This window comes from Oncorhynchus masou, chromosome 30 (assembly GCF_036934945.1).
Source record: "Oncorhynchus masou masou isolate Uvic2021 chromosome 30, UVic_Omas_1.1, whole genome shotgun sequence".
NCBI lineage: Eukaryota > Metazoa > Chordata > Actinopteri > Salmoniformes > Salmonidae > Oncorhynchus > Oncorhynchus masou.
The window spans coordinates 57,944,160-57,961,822 of record NC_088241.1 but is presented as its reverse complement, the minus strand read 5'-3'; the positions used below and the strand labels follow the sequence as shown (position 1 = coordinate 57,961,822).

The 17,663-nt window shown below is 44.7% G+C and overlaps 1 protein-coding gene across 1 annotated transcript in view; it reads right to left on the bottom strand.

Moving 5' to 3' along the window:
• The window catches only part of LOC135521673 (histone-lysine N-methyltransferase 2C-like), a 262,868-nt gene that overhangs the window by 99,435 nt on the left and 145,770 nt on the right, over window positions 1–17,663 (bottom strand). Inside the window, 2 exon segments of the mRNA XM_064947353.1 lie at window positions 2,825–2,973; window positions 8,867–9,057. Coding sequence (XP_064803425.1) covers window positions 2,825–2,973; window positions 8,867–9,057 — 340 coding nt within the window.

Below are 17,663 nucleotides of genomic sequence, written 5' to 3'. Positions count from 1 at the left end.
CAGTGTAGATGGGTGATGGGGTGTATAGAAGACAGTGTAGATGGGTGATGGGGTGTATAGAAGACAGTGTAGAGAGGTGATGGGGTGTATAGAAGACAGTGTAGAGAGGTGATGGGGTGGATAGAAGACAGTAGAGAGGTGATGGGGTGGATAGAAGACAGTGTAGATGGGTGATGGGGTGTATAGAAGACAGTGTAGAGAGGTGATGGGGTGGATAGAAGACAGTATAGAGAGGTGATGGGGTGGATAGAAGACAGTGTAGAGAGGTGATGGGGTGGATAGAAGACAGTGTAGAGAGGTGATGGGGTGGATAGAAGACAGTATAGAGAGGTGATGGGGTGGATAGAAGACAGTATAGAGAGGTGATGGGGTGGATAGAAGACAGTGTAGAGGGGTGATGGGGTGGCTAGAAGACAGTGTAGAGAGGTGATGGGGTGGCTAGAAGACAGTGTAGAGGTGATGGGGTGGATAGAAGACAGTGTAGATGGGTGATGGGGTGTATAGAAGACAGTGTAGATGGGTGATGGGGTGTATAGAAGACAGTGTAGAGAGGTGATGGGGTGTATAGAAGACAGTGTAGAGAGGTGATGGGGTGTATAGAAGACAGTGTAGAGAGGTGATGGGGTGGATAGAAGACAGTAGAGAGGTGATGGGGTGGATAGAAGACAGTGTATAGAGGTGATGGGGTGGATAGAAGACAGTATAGAGAGGTGATGGGGTGGATAGAAGACAGTGTAGAGAGGTGATGGGGTGGATTGAAGACAGTATAGAGAGGTGATGGGGTGGATAGAAGACAGTATAGAGAGGTGATGGGGTGGATAGAAGACAGTATAGAGAGGTGATGGGGTGGATAGAAGACAGTGTAGAGAGGTGATGGGGTGGATAGAAGACAGTGTAGAGAGGTGATGGGGTGGATAGAAGACAGTGTAGATGGGTGATGGGGTGGATAGAAGACAGTGTAGATGGGTGATGGGTTGGCTACAGGGAGAGAGAAGAGGAGGAGAGAAGAGGAAATCACAACAACTCTGCACCGCAATTCATCTGGGTGCCAAGCAGGCTGGGAACAGGGTCCATTTTAATTTGGCCAGGTAATAACTAGGTCTGTCACGTTAACAGTATCCCAATTTCAGTGGCAAAAATGAAAACATGAAGCAAACCTAACTCTTTGCTGCTTTAATAACCTGCTGTATGTAACATATTTTGTGCTGTAGTTTAGAAAATAAATACATGTGACTCTGGATGACAACATAATGATGTTTGTTTCCAACATTAGGGCAGTTCCGCTTCGTGTTTTGTTTCCTTGCCACGATACTAACGAGTATCGGGATACTGTTAACCTCCCAGACCAAGTAATATATATTTTGAGGGAAATTAGATTGGCTTTTAGCTGGTGGTGCGGGGCCAGCCCATGATAGGTCACCAGCTGGTTCTGTGTATACAGGAAGCCAGTAATTGAAGCATTTCTCTCCCGCTACACCCGGCCTGGCTCTGTGAGAGATGATGTGGGTGGAGAGGATTCAATGCTGTGTGGACCTTCAATTTGGGGATGACCAGAATTGCACAGCATCATCCAAAAAGACATTACAAAACCTAAAGAGATAGTCCAAAAATATGTTCAGGACAATTAATTGTTGGGTAGCGCCAAATAGTCAACAGTACTATTCCACATAGTCAACAACAAGAGCACGGCACTATTCCACATAGTCAACAACAAGAGCACGGCACTATTCCACATAGTCAACAACAAGAGCACGGCACTATTCCACATAGTCAACAACAAGAGCACGGCACTATTCCACATAGTCAACAACAAGACTACAGCAAAACAAGACTACAGCACATAGTCAACAACAAGACTACAGCACTATTGCACATAGTCAATGAGACGACAGCAGTGCTACTTAATCCTGGTGCTGGGGACCTAAAGGGGTGACCATGTTTGTTTTTGCCCTGGGCACTACACACCTGATTACACTAATCAAACCAACGTCTGATGATTCGTTGATTAGTGGAACCAGGTGTGTAGTGCTTGATCAAAATCCCTTTTGGGTCCCCGTGACCAGGATTAAGAAACTACAGCAATATTCCACTTAGTCAACAACTAGACTACAGTTATATTCTACATAGTCAACTTGACAACAGTACTAATTGAAATAGTCAACAAGACAACAACACTGTTCCACATCATATGTATTTGGACAGTGAAGCAAAAACATGTACGTATACACAGTCCCAGTCAAAAGTATGGACACACCTGCTCATTCAAGAGTTTTTCTTTATTTGTACTATTTTCTACATTGTTGTACTATTTTCTACATTGTGCGCAAATCTGTCAAAGGCAAAGTGTGGCAACTTTGAAGAATCTCAAATATATTTTGATTTGTTTAACACTTTCTTTTAGTTATTACATGATTTCATATGTGTTATTTATTCTACAATGTCGAAAATTGTTTTGTTTTTTAAATAAAGAAAAACCCTTGAATGAGTAGGTGTCCAAAAGTTTGACTGCTTCTATCTACACACACAGTACCAGTAAATACCCTCAAATAGAAGTTGACATTCTGTACTGTTTCCTATGAAACATTTTCCAAATCAAATCCAAATTGAGATCAAATGTTTCATAGGAAACAGTACAGAATGTCAACTTCTATTTGAGGTTTTTTTTTTATACATTCTGTATTTGAGGATATTTTCATACATGCCTAATATGTAAGATTCACATCTCTAAAATGCTGGTGTATAGAGCCACATTACATATAACACTAGTCCACAAAACTATTCCACATAGTCCACTACACTCCAGATGTGCAGTTTCTGTTCTTACCCATAGTTGGTTCTGGTTCTGGTTCTGTGGGTTCCTGGATGGGGCTGGCTGGGGTTTCCACCATGTCCCTCTGTGTACAGACGTAGTCGGCCTGGGGGTGAAGGTCCAGGTCGCCCCCTGCCTGCTTCTCACACTCCCCATGAAGCCACCTGAGAGAAACAAAAAAACACCATTAAATCAAGAACACAGCTTTACATTACTTCAACTTGTAGCATCAGTGTTTCCCCAATAATTTATTCTTCTACAATAACCAGCACCATCTCCATATTGTTTACACAAATGTCAGGTCATGACAATATACATAACCCACTAACAATACCCCCACCTGACGTGACTATGACAAGGCAAGAAATATACTATTTTGACTGGAACGCACCACAATCACATGCTCCATCATAACAGTGCAACTTCACTTGTCATCAGTGTGAAGCTGGTTTCCATCAGTCCTTCTTCATACCAGCCTTAGTTATAATTTGATGTCCACCCTGATGCATTAAGCATGACTAAACTGTCTAGTCAGGCAGGTTTGGTTCATCATCAGTCAGACAGTCTCCAGGGCAGCTCTCCCAGAGCGGGTCTCTAAGCCTGTGGGTTTACTCTGCCAGCTGTTTCCCCTCTCTCACTCTCCTCCACTCTTCTTCCCTTTTCTCGCACCCTCTCTTACTCTGCCTTGCTCCCTCTCCCTCGTCTCCCCTTCCCTCTCTCCAGATGAATTCTCTGTGTCGCGCTGCAGCAGGTTTGTCCCAGTAGGGTGCAGCCCGACTGTCTCCTGCTCCATTTTCTCTCCGGCTCTCCCTGCTGTAATTACATTTCTGCACAGGCATCAGGGCAGGGCAGCCGGCTGTGTCGAAAGGACCCCCGAGTGAGTGTCCGCGGGAGGTAGAGAGTCATTATGGGGAATTGGGCTACTCCAGCGACTGCCGAGCTCTGGCTACTTCAAAAAGACAGACCAGTTTGAGTTCGATTAGAGTTTCAGTGTGGAAACTGGCAAAAAGCTAGTTAGCTGAGTCAGTGTGATAGGTAAGCACTATGCAAACACACCAATGCAGTTCATCGATGGTAATACATCCCAGTGTGTTCGGGGAATATTAGGATGACTACCAGAGAAGTGGCTGTGTGAGCCCTACTCGGCAATGTGAGTATGCTTCGTCATACTTATGAGGGACTTCTTAGAGAATGGCCATGTCATCCCTTTCCCGGGAGCTGGTGTTAATGCTACTGTTAAAACTATCCACAATAACAATGCAGAACTGGCCTTGTGAACACTTTGTGAATAACCTATGGCTGCCACAGTTTTCCCACTCCCCAATACAAAATGCCTAAAACAGCACTTCAAGTGTGGTTCCACTGTAAGGGTTGATATGAGTTTGCAGCTTCCATCTACTTCCCTGGACCCCAGGAAGTGTCTAGTACAGTGAAAATTGTGTGTGACCCTCAGGCGACTTGCTGGACCTTGGATAAACCAATCCATTCGCCACAGCGGTTTTTACTTTACACAACCCCTTATCACAAAGCCATCACTGTGCCACTGACCGCATGAGCTCTGGGTTGCCGTAATGACTTGTGGTCGGCGTGGCAACAATTACTCTGTTGTGGAAATATTTTGGCCCTCAGCAGGGCTGTCAAATCCAGCTCTGTGATTGGTTAACAATAGTGGTTGGTGTAGAGGCCCCGTAGCCAGTAATCTACAGATTTATCTTTTCTGTGACCAGGATTGGCTGGAGCGGTGAGCCAGTTGTTAACCTGAAGATGACCTTTGGTATTGAACATTTGTACGATGTGAAAGGTGTGAGAAACCAACTAAACTAACCTAAGTATGTAACGCTACATTTCCCTGTCTGTGAAACTTCAACAAACTAAAGTTTAATATATTGAAGATCAAATATTTGTCAGATGCGCTGAATTAAACAGGTGTAGACCTTACCGTGAAATGCTTACTTACAGGCACTTAACTCTATTTCTTAAACTGCATTGTTGGTTAAGAACATTTTTACAAAATAAACTAAAGTAAAAAATAAGACAAAATAACAATAACAAGGCTATATACAGGTGGTACCGGTACAGAGTCAATGTGCTGGGGGTGGAGTTAAAGTGACTATGCATGGATAATAAACAGAGTAGTAGCAGTGTAAAAATGGGGGGGGGGGAGGCAATGCCAATAGTCCGGGTAGCCATTTCATTAGCTATTCAGGAGTTTATTGGCTTGGGGGTAGAAGCTGTTAAGAAGCCTTTTGGACCTAGACTTGGAGATCTGTTACCGCTTGCTGTACAGTAGCAGAGAGAACAGTCTATGACTAGGGTGGCTGGAGTCTTGGGCAATTATTAGGGCCTTCCACTGACACCGCCTGGTATAGAGGTTCTGGATGGCAGGTAGCTTGGCCCCGGTGATGTGCTGGGCCGTACGCACTACCCTCCGTAGTGCCTTGCGGTCGAAGGCCAGGCAGTTGCCATAACAGGTGGTGATGCAACCAGTCAGGATGCTCTCGATGTTGCAGCTGTATAACTATTTGAAGATCTGAGGATCCATGCCAAATCTTTTCAGACTCCTGAGGGGGAATAGGCAATATAGTGCCTTCTTCACGACTGTCTTCGTGTGGTCGGACCATGATAGTTTGTAGGTGATGTGGACACTTGAAGCTCTCAGCCTGCTCGAATACAGCCCTGTCGATGAGAATGGGGGTGTGTTCGGTCCTCCTTTTCCTGTAGTCCACAATCATCTCCTTTGTCTTGATCACATTGAGGGAGAGGTTGTTATTCTGGCACCACACTGTCAGGGCTCTGACCACCTCCCTATAGGCTGTCTCGTCGTTGTCGGTGAGCAGGTCTACCACTGTTGTGTCGTCTGCAAACTTAATTATGGTGTTGGTGTCAAGCCTGGCCATGCAGTCGTGGGTGAACAGGGAGTACAGGAGGGGACTGAGCACGCACCTGTGGGAAGCTCCAGTATTGAGGATCAGCGTGGCAGATGTGCTGCTACCTATCCTCACCACCTGGGGACGGCCATTTAGGAAGTCCAGGATCCAGTTGCAGAGGGAGGTGTTTAGTCCCAGGATCCTTAGCTTAGTGATGATCTTTAAGGGTACCATGGTGTTGAACGCTGAGCTGTAGTCAATTAATAGCATTCTCACATAAGTGTTCCTTTTGTCCAGGTGGGAAATGGCAGTGCAATAGAGATTGCATCATCTGTGGATCCGTTTGAGAGTTATGCAAATTGCAGTGGGTCTAGGGTTTCTGGGATAATGGTGTTGATGTGAGCCATTAACAACCTTTCAAAGCACTTCATGGCTATGGACGTGAGTGCTACGGGTCTGTAGTCATTTAGGCAGGTTGTCTTTGTGTTCTTGGGCACAAGGAGTATGGTGGTCTGCTTGAAACACGTTGGTATTAAAAATACTTAATATGGGACATGTTGAAAATATTAGTGAAGACACCGGTCAGTTGGTCAGCACATGCCCGGAGCACAGGTCCTTGTAATTTGTCAGGCCCTGCAGCCTTGTGTATGTTGACCTGTTTAAAGGTCTAACTCACCTCGGCTACGGAGAGCGCGATCACACAGTTGTCCGGAACAGCTGATGCTCTCATGCATGCCTCAGTGTTGCTTGTCTAGAAGTGATTTAGCTTGTCTGGTAGGCTCGTGTCACTGGGCAGCTCACGGCTGTGCTTCCCTTTGTAGTCTGTAATAGTTTGCAAGCCCTGCCACACAAGACGAATGTCGGAGCTGGAATAGTATGATTCAATCTTAGCCCTGTATTGACGTTTTGCCTGCTTGATGGTTCGTTACAGGGCATATCAGGATTTAATTGAAGCTTCCGGGTTAGAGTCCCCCTCCTTGAAAGCGGCAGCTCTGTGCGAATGTTGCCTGTTATCCATGGCTTCTGGTTGGGGTATGTACGTACAGTCACTGTGGGGACGACGTCCTCAATGCACTTATTGATAAAGCCAGTGACTGATGTGGTGTACTCCTCAATGCCATCGGAAGAATCCTGGAACATGTTCCAGTCTGTGATAGCAAAACAGTCCTGTATCTTAGCATCTGCTTCATCTGACTCTTCATCTGAGTAACTGGCGCTTTCTGCTTTAATTTTTTGCTTGTAAGCAGGAATCAGGAGGATAGAGTTGTGGTCAGATTTACCAAATGGAGGGCGAGGGAGAGCTTTGTACGCGTCTCTTTGTGTGGAGTACAGGTGATCTCGATTTTTTTTCCCCCCTCTGGTTGCACATTAACATGCTGGTAGAAATGAGGTAAAATGGATTTAAGTTTCCCTGCATTAAAGTCCCCACCCACTAGGAGCGCCGCCTCTGGATGAGCATTTTCTTGTTTGCTCATGGCCTTATACAGCTCGTTGAGTGCCGTCTTAGTGCCTGCATCGGTTTGTGGTGGTAAATAGACAGCTCCGACAAATATAGTTGAACTCTCCTTGTAAGTGTGGTCTACAATTTATCATGAGATAATCTACCTCAGGCAAGCAAAACCTCAAGACTTCCTTAATATTAGATTTTGTGCACCAGCTGTTATTTAAAAATAGACAGACCACCACCCCTTGTCTTAACCGAGGCAGCTGTTCTTTCTTGCCATTGGACCAAAAACCCAGCCAGCTGTATGTTATCCATGTCGTCGGTCAACCACAACTCGGTGAAAAATAAGATATTACAGTTTTTAATGTCCCGTTGGTAGGATAGTCTTGATCGGAGCTCATCCATTTTGTTATCCAATGATTGCACGTTGGCTAATAAAACTGATGGTAGATGGGAATTACTCGCTCGCCATCGGATCCTGACAAGGCACCCCGACCTACGTCCCTGATATCTAGTCTCTTCTTCATGGGAATGGATTTGGGCCTTGTCGGGTGTCTGAAGTAAATCCTTCGCGTCTGACTCATTAAAGAAAATATCTTTGTCCAGTACGAGGTGAGTCATCGCTGTCCTGATATCCAGTAGCTCTTTTCAGTCATAAGAGACGGTGGCAGAAACATTACGTACAAAATAAGTTTAATACGTTTAAAAATATATATTTTAACCTTTATTTAACTAGGCAAGTCAGTTAAGAACAAATTCTTATTTACAATTAAGGCCTAACCAGGCCAAACCCTAATGACGCTGGGCCAATTGTGCACAGCCCTATGGGATTCCCAATCACGGCCAGTTGTGATACTGCCTGGAATCAAACCATGGTCTGTAGTGACGCCTCTAGCACTCAGATGCAGTGCCTTAGACCGCTGCGTCACTCAATCACACATAATGAGACAGATGATACAATCTGCGTACACAGAGACACTTAAAGAGGACCCTTGGGAACCCATGTGGCAGATACAGTATAATACACTACTCACTGATACATGTAAGCCTGGTCCCAGATCTGTTTGTGCTGTATGACCCCTTATGTGAAAAATGACAATGACCAAAACACTAACAGAATTGGGACCAGGCTAGTCACATCCAAATTAAATATTATAAACTGGGTGGTTTGAGCCCTGAATGCTGATTGACTGACAGTCGTGATATATTTTATTATATTTTACTGGGCAAGTCAGTTAAGAACAAATTATTTTTTTCAAAAACGGCCTAGGATCTCTGCCTTGTTCAGGGGCAGAACGACAGATTTTTACCTTGTCAGCTCGGGGATTCGATCTTGCAACCTTTCGGTTACTAGTCCAATGCTCTAACCACTAGGCTACTTGCCGCCCCAGGTATCAGACCGTATACCATGGCTATGACAAAATATTTATTTTAACTGCTCTAATTTCGATGGTAACCAGTTTATAATATCAATAAGGTACCAAAGGGGATAAAGCAATAAGGAACCTAACAGAGCTTAGCAATGGAATACTATCACTGTCTGTCACAGCTAAGGGCTGTGTCCAGGCACTCCGCGTTGCTTTGTGCATAAGAACAGCGCTTAGCCATGGTATATTGGCCATATACCACATACCCCTTCGAGTCTTATTGCTTAATTACAGCTCTGCTGTGTATCAGCTCATTGTCTTGCATTCCCTCAGCAGAATTCTGTAACATAATCAACAGTAACCACGGAATGAGGCGTACCTTTTGCAGCTATGGCAGTTGAGGAGGTCATCCTTGGGGACGTCACTGGGGCCCTGGCCCCTCCCACACAGCGGACACGACAGGGCGGGGGCGGGCTCCTCCGGTCGCGTGTGGCAACTCTCACACAGTGTGATGTTGTGGCCCCAGTGGCCTGCCTGCCTGACTCCGCACTGAGAACACACCCGACAGTTCTGGAGAGGGAGAGACATGCTACATTAGTTACATTACTACATGGATTCATTGCCTTCCAGAAAATTTAAACATTTGTCTTTTCATTGTCTAACAAGTTTGGAGTTGCAAAACTATAATGTGAAAAAGACATTATTTGAAAAAGACTTTTCCCGGTGGCTATAGAATGCTTAGATACATGGCAACAGAACGACCATAGATAACATAGAAAGTAATGACCCTTCAAAACTTTTGCCAACTGACCTCACTTTGTTATGAAGCATGAAATTGTTCTGTATGAATGTTTGCTGAAAATGTAACACAGAGGTCTAAACTAATTTACATTTATTTACATTGTAATGTTAGTAATTAAAACTGATACAACACTTAACATCTCTACGACAGCCATTTCAAATGCTTTTTCACTGCATTGAGTTACGAAATATCAAAATTAACATCAATTTCCCCAACGCATCTTTAAGAATATGCCTCTATGCAATGAGCATGTGATCAGCCAGCTGGAAATTTCATTACGCCTTCAAAAGTACCACTTCAAGCTCATTGAGTAGCGTTCAAAAGGAGCAGCATCATTCCCGGATTTTGGTGGCGAGGAGGAGGAACAAGCTCATTCTAAAGCTTCTCTGTGAAAACACCCACAACACTCAAACCCTCCCCTTCTAAGGCTCAGACCCCCACTGGCCTAGTACAGTAACAAGCCACCACTCTGGCCTGGGTACAGTGGCCGGCTCATGTCCAACAGTGGGGGAGAGAGTTGGTGAATACTATCACTGTCTGTCAGGTCCTGCCTGTGGGACCGGGGAAGGAGGGAGAGGAAGAGATAAATGCCCACCCGTCCATCCTAAGGAAAGTAAGTGCCTGTCTGGGAATTGGGAGAAGATGGGGATAAGGTGGGGGAGGGGTGAGTGTGTGTGTTAGCAGGCCTCAGATAACTCAATTTGCCATGGCAGCACAGTGTGTGTTTTGTCACAGTGAGCAGTGGACAGACAGGGATTAATGAGATGGGGTGGTGGAGTTTGGGTGTAGGCTATGCTCAAACCCTACACTCCAACCCGAGTACTCCGTTCTGTCACCTCTGGTCTCTTAGCCCTCCGACCCCTACGGACGGGCAGCTCTCTGTACTGGCACTAAGCTCTCCTCTGTCCTGGCACCCCAACGGTAGAACCAGCTTCCCCCCTGAAGCTAGGACAGCAGAGTCCCTGCCCATCTTCCCCCCTGAAGCTAGAACAGCAGAGTCCCTGCCCATCTTCCCCCCTGAAGCTAGAACAGCAGAGTCCCTGCCCATCTTCCCCCCTGAAGCTAGAACAGCAGAGTCCCTGCCCATCTTCCCCCCTGAAGCTAGAACAGCAGAGTCCCTGCCCATCTTCCCCCTGAAGCTAGAACAGCAGAGTCCCTGCCCATCTTCCCCCTGAAGCTAGAACAGCAGAGTCCCTGCCCATCTTCCCCCTGACTAGAACAGCAGAGTCCCTGCCCATCTTCCCCCTGAAGCTAGGACAGCAGAGTCCCTGCCCATCTTCCCCCCTGAAGCTAGGACAGCAGAGTCCCTGCCCATCTTCCCCCTGAAGCTAGAACAGCAGAGTCCCTGCCCATCTTCCCCCCTGAAGCTAGGACAGCAGAGTCCCTGCCCATCTTCCCCCTGAAGCTAGGACAGCAGAGTCCCTGCCCATCTTCCCCCTGAAGCTAGGACAGCAGAGTCCCTGCCCATCTTCCCCCCTGAAGCTAGGACAGCAGAGTCCCTGCCCATCTTCCCCCTGAAGCTAGAACAGCAGAGTCCCTGCCCATCTTCCCCCCTGAAGCTAGGACAGCAGACTCCCTGCCCATCTTCCCCCCTGAAGCTAGAACAGCAGAGTCCCTGCCCATCTTCAGAAAACATCTAAAACCCTACCTCTTCAAAGAGTATCTTCAATAATCGCACAGCACCCCCCCCCCCCCCACACACACACAATTGCATAACATTTTTTTTAAAGGCCTTTTATGAACTAACACCCCACTTGAATCTCTTCCCTTTTACTAGCTCCGACTATCCTGATAGTTACCTTGAGTAAAAATGTACTGCCTATGACTGATATGTGGTTGTCCCACCTTGCTATCTTAAGATGAATGCACTAAGTCGCTCCAGATAAGAGCATCTGCTAAATGACTAAAATGTAAAATATTTAGAGTGAAAGAAAGAGGGGGAGAAAGGGGGACAGAGAGAGAGAAAGGGAGACAGACAGAGAGAGCAAGAGAGAGAGAAAGAGGAGGAGAAAGGGGGACAGAGAGAGCGAGAGAGAGGCAGAGAGTGAGAGAAGGGGGAAAGAGAGAGCGAGAGAGATGCAGAGAGAGCGAGAGAGATGCAGAGAGAGCGAGAGAGATGCAGAGAGAGAGGCAGAGAGAGCGAGCGAGAGAGCGAGCGCGCGAGCGAGAAAGGGGGACAGAGAGAGCGAGAGAGAGAAAGAGGGGGAGAAAGGGGGACAGAGAAAGAGAGGCAGAGAGTGAGAAGGGGCACAGAGAGAGAGATGCAGAGAGAGCGAGAAGGGGGACAGAGAGAGAGAGAGATGCAGAGAGAGAGGGAATGGGGACAGGGGAGAGATGCAGAAGAGGGGGACAGACCGAGAGAGATGCAGAGAGAGAGAGGGGAGAAAGGGGGACAGGGGGACAGAGAGAGATGCAGAGAGAGAGAGAATGGGGACAGACCGAGAGAGAGAGCGAGAGAGAGAGAGGGGGAGAAAGGGGGAGAAAGGGGGACAGAGAGAGATGCAGAGAGAGAGAGATGGGGACAGACCGAGAGAGATGCAGAGGGGACAGACCGAGAGAGAGAGCGAGAGAGATGCAGAGAGAGAGAGAGATGCAGAGGAGAGGGAATGGGGGACCGAGAGAGAGAGAGAGAGCAGGGGAGAGAGGGAGAATGGGGACAGACCGAGAGAGATGCAGAGAGAGAGAGAATGGGGACAGACCGAGAGAGATGCAGAGAGAGAGAGAATGGGGACAGACCGAGAGAGAGAGCGAGAGAGAGAGAGGGGGAGAAAGGGGGACAGAGAGAGAGATGCAGAGAGAGAGAGAGAATGGGGACAGACCGAGAGAGATGCAGAGAGAGAGAGAATGGGGACAGACCGAGAGAGATGCAGAGAGAGAGAGAGGGGGAGAAAGGGGGACAGAGAAAGAGGAAGAGAGTGAGAGAAGGGGGACAGAGAGAGAGATGCAGAGAGAGAGGGAATGGGGACAGACCGAGAGAGATGCAGAGAGAGAGAGAATGGGGACAGACCGAGAGAGAGAGCGAGAGAGGGGGAGCGAGAAAGAGGGGGAGAAAGGGGGACAGAGAGAAAGGAGACAGGAAAGCAACACAATTGTACCCAACCAAATCATGAGAAAAAAAAGATAAATTACTTGACACATTGGAAAGAATGAACAAAAAAAAAGACCATACTAGAATGCTATTTGGCCCTAAACAAAGAGTACACAGTGGCAGAATACCTGACCACTGTGACTGACCCAAACTGAAGGAAAGCTTTGACTATGTACAGACTCAGCGAGCATAACCTTACTATTGAGAAAGGCCGCCCTAGGCAGACATGGCTCTCAAGAGAAGACAGGCTATGTGCACACTGCCCACAAAATGAGGTGGAAACTGAGCTGCACTTCCTAACCTCCTACCCAATGTATGACCATTTAGAGAGACATATTTCCCTCAGATTACACAGATCCACAAAGAATTCAAAAACAAACCCAATTTTGATAAACTCCCATATCTACTGGGTGAAATACCACAGTGTGCATCACAGCAGCAAGATTTGTGACCTGTTGCCACAAAAAACAGGCAACCAGTGAAGAACAAACACCATTGTAAATACAACCCATATTTATGCTTATTTATTTTCCCTTGTGTACTTTAACTATTTGTACATTGTTACAACACTGTATATATACATAATATGACATGTGTAATGTCATTCTTTTGAAACTTCTGTATGTGTAATGTTTACTTTTAACTGTGATTGTTTATTTAACTTTTGTATATTATTTACCTCAATTGCTTTGGCAATGTTAACACATGTTTCCCATGCCAATAAAGCCCCTTGAATTGAATTGAGAGAGCGAGACAGAGACAGATAGTGAGAGAAAGAGGGGGAGAAATAGGGACAGACAAAGAGAGAGAGAGAGAAAGAGGGGGAGCTGGTGGCCAGGCATGGGATCAGAGAGAGGCATATCTATCCAATTCATGTGACAGGTTAGGAGAATCCCTCCAATCCCTACCACTCTCATACCACTGCTGGCCGGGTGAAGAGGGGGATGTGAAATGATGGATTAGCTCAGATTACATCCCAATCTCTTCACCTTGTGGACTAATTAACTTAATTTGTTTTATTTATTTAACTAGGCAAGTCAGTTAAGAACAAATTCTTATTTACAATGACGGTCTACCCCGACCAAACCATAACCTGAGCCAATTAATTGAGCGCTGCCCTATGGGACTCCCAATCACAGCCAGTAGTGATACAGCCTGGAAATAAACCAGGATCTGTAGTGACACCTCTAGCACTGAGATGCTGCGCCACCCAGGGGCCCAAAACTAAGTAAAATGGGTGAATGAAAACAAAATGTTGGTTTGAAAGATAGAAGTTTAAAACTAAGAAATCCTCACAAGTCTTCCAGAATGCAATAACAATAATAATAATGTTCACCTTTACAATAATGTAAAGAGATTGGGGCCATCTTAGCCTTGGGCACTCACCGCTCCCTCCATTTTAGGAAGCAAAAAACCTACTTGTTATGACTTAATACAGAGCATAATAGCAGAGATGAACGCTTGGGTGCTTGCAAACCCTCACTGCAACCCACAGCAAAGCAGAGAGAACACACTGTATTGTTGATGATTGAGGTCTGTATCGCCTCCCTCCCGCGGCCAAAAAGACGCTACAAAGAGGCACTAAAAGGCCCGAAAGCTATTTTCAACCATCGGATAAAAACAGCTGGGAGACTCTTAAGGGACAGTGGAGAGATGGAGAGATGGAGAGATGTGGAGAGAGAGGGGGGTGGAAGAATGAGGGGAATGGGGATAATGTGAAACAGCCGGGAGACTCTTCGGGGGACAACAGAGATAGAGGGGGAAAAGAGAGACAGTGAGAGAGCGAGAGAAAGAGCGGGGAGGAATGGAAAACAGAAAGAGGAGGCCGGGGAGGGGTGAAAACAGTATCACTGCAAACAAGGAGATGTGATTTGAAGAGAGCTTCACATAAAAGCTCTTGTTCGTTCAGAGCTTATTCTCACCGCCACATTTTCCTCCCCCGTGAGGTAAATTGACAGCACTTTATTCCTCATACAAATACAGTGCCTTCAGAAATTATTCCCACTCCTTTACCTTCTCCATATTTTGTTGTTACAGCCTGAATTTTAAATGTATTAAATTGAGATTTTGTCACTGATTAACACACAATGTCAAAGTGGAATTTTATTTGTCGAAAATGTTCTTATTATTTGAAAAAAATAGACTGAAAACATTTCAGCTTTACAAGTATTCAATCCCTTTGTTATGGCAAGCCTAAATAAGTTCAGGAGTAAACATGTGCTTAACAAGTCACATAATACCTTGCATTGACTTACTCTGTGTGCAATAATAGTGTTTAAAATGATTTTTGAATGACTACGCCATCTCTGTACCCCACACATATAGATAATTCTAAAGTCCCTCAATCGAGTTCTGAATTTCAAGCACAAAGACCAGGGAGGTTTTCCAATGCCTCGCAAAGAAGGGCACCGATTGGTAGATGGGTACAAATGAAAAAGCAGACACTGTATATCCCTTTGAGCATGGTGAAGTTATAAATTACACTTTGTCTGCTGTATCAATACATCCAGTCACTACAAAGATACAGGCATCCTTCCTAAATGATTTGCAGAAGAGGAAGGTAACTACTCAGGGATTTCACCATGAGGCCGATGGTGATTTTAAAACCAGTACAGAGTTTGATAGTTGTGATAGGAGAAAGCTGAGGATAGATCAACAACATTGTAGTTATGCCACAATACAAACCTAAATGACAGTCAAAAGAAGGACGCCTGTACAGAATACAAATATTCTAAAACATTCATCCTGTTTGCAACAATGCAGTTAAGTAATTCTGCAAAAAATGGTGTCAAAGAAATCTACTTTTTATCATGAATACAAATCGCTATGTTTGGGGCAAATCCAACACAATAGATCACGGAGTACCACTTCATATTTTCAATTATGGTGGTGGCTGCCTCATGTTAGTCATGGGCAAGGTCTAGGGAGTTTCTCTTTAATAAAAAATACATGTAATACAGCACAGACACATTTACCTTTCAGCAGGACAATAACCTTAAACACAATGCCAAATCTCCACTGGAGTTGCTTACCAAGACAGCATTGAATGTTCCTGAGTGGCCTAGTTAAGTGTTGACTTAAGACTTTCTGTTTAGCAATGACCAACAAGCAACTTGACAGAGCTTGAAGAATGTTTAAAAGTAATAAATGGGCAAATATTGTACAATCCATGTGTGCAAACCTCTTAGAAGCTTACCCAGAAATACTCTCACCTGAAAACCCTACAAAATGTGCTTCTAACATGTATTGTCTCAGGGGGGTGAATACTTATCTATTCAAGATATTTTTATGTATGAAAAATAAAAAACAGGGGTAAATTATAATATACAGTCATTATTGCTCATAATTGACCCCTACCTTTGTGAGAAAAACTAAACAAAACCTCTTTCTCTGAGCAATTTTAGTATAAAAATAAATAATTCAAATATTGAGCTAGATTGTATGCCAATTGTTTGGGGGAAATTACATTTTTTTATACTAATAAAATTACTCAGAGGTAGAAATTGTGATTCGTTATTTTCTCAAAAAAGGTAGGGGTAAATTACTGACACCCCTAAAGATATTAATAAATTAAAACAGCCAAAAGTGTAGTATTTGGTCACATATTCCTAGCACACAATTATTACATCAAGGTTGTGAATTTACAAAGTTGTTGGATGCATTTGCAGTTCATTTTGTTTGTGTTTCAGACAATTTTGTGCCCAATAGATATGAGATGGTAAATAATGCAGTTAATTTTTATGCATTTCTTACTTTTACTATAAATAAGAATATAATATGTTTCTAAGAACTTCCAAATTAAAATGTCAACACTACCATGATTCCGGATGAACCTGAGTGAACCGTGAATAATGATGAGTGAGAAAGTTAACGGGTCAAATGATGGTAATGATGTTGCAAATTAAAGAAAATGTTATTTGTCACATGCTTCGTAAACAACAGATGTGAGCATACAATATAGCTCAGAATTTGAATTATTTATTTTAAATATTCATTATTAATCATCTTTATCAACGGTGTCAATCATTTCGGACATCAATGTATTTTGCTAAGTTATCATCAATGCGTTTTTGAAAATTCTGTTTTATCGTGATAAAAAATTAAGAAACCGGGGCCTCCCGGGTGGCGCAGTGCTAGCAGTGTCACCAGAGACTCGGTTTGAGCCCAGGCTCTGACGGCGCCGGCCGCAACCAGGGAGGTCCATGGGGCAATGCACAATTGGCCCAGCTTCGTCCGGGTTAGGGAGTGTTTGGCCGGTAGGGATATCCGTGTCTCATCGCGCATTAGTGACTCCTGTGGCGAGCCAGGCTCAGTGCACGCTAACCAGGTCGCCAGGTGCACGGTCTTTCCTCCGACACATTGGTGTGGCTGGCTTCCGGGTTGGATGCGCGCTGTGTTAAGAAGCACTGCGGCATGGTTGGGGTGTGTTTCGGAGGACGCATGGCTTTCGACCTTTGTCTCTCGCGAGCCCGTATGGGAGTTGTAGCGATGAGAAAAGATAGTAACTACTAACAATTGGATACCACAAAATTGGGGAGAAAAGAGGGTAAAATTTAAATTGTAAAAATTAAAAATGTAAAAGTAAGATACCGGAAACTACTCATCTGGCAACCTGCTGAAAGGATGTCATTTCACCATCAGCAATAGTTTGGGTAAAGTTGATCATTTCATAAGGTGGACAGCAATTCATTTGTGACGCGCACTACATGGCCAAAGCGGGATGAGAAAAGAAGCCCAATAAAAACGTCCAAACGGTCAAGGGGTGACATCCAACGTTGTGGTATATATTCACTTATTGCTCATTTGTAAACTATAAATATTCATACATTACTAGCTCAAACACCTAATCAGCAAAAATGACAAGTTAATTAGTGGGTGATGGTGATTTCAGAAGGGGGACAAAAAACATAGGCTATATTGCCCTCCCTAAACTGATAGTGGTGGTCATCTGGTGGTAGATGCCTAGTCTCCCTTATGGCTCAGATCAGGTGCCTAACAAAGTCCATACACATACATAATAATTATTACTTATTATTATTTTTAACGCACAAAAAATAACAATCAAGTGCTATGATGAAACTGGCTCTCATGAGGACCGCCACAGTAAAGGAAGAGTTACCTCTGATGCAGAGGATAAGTTCATTAGAGTTACCAGCTTCAGAATGTAGTCAAAATAAATGCTTCAGAGTTCAAGTAACAGACACATCTCAAATCTGTCATTCTGAACAGGCAGTTAACCCACTGTTCTTAGGCCGTCATTGAAAATAAGAATTTGTTCTTCACTGA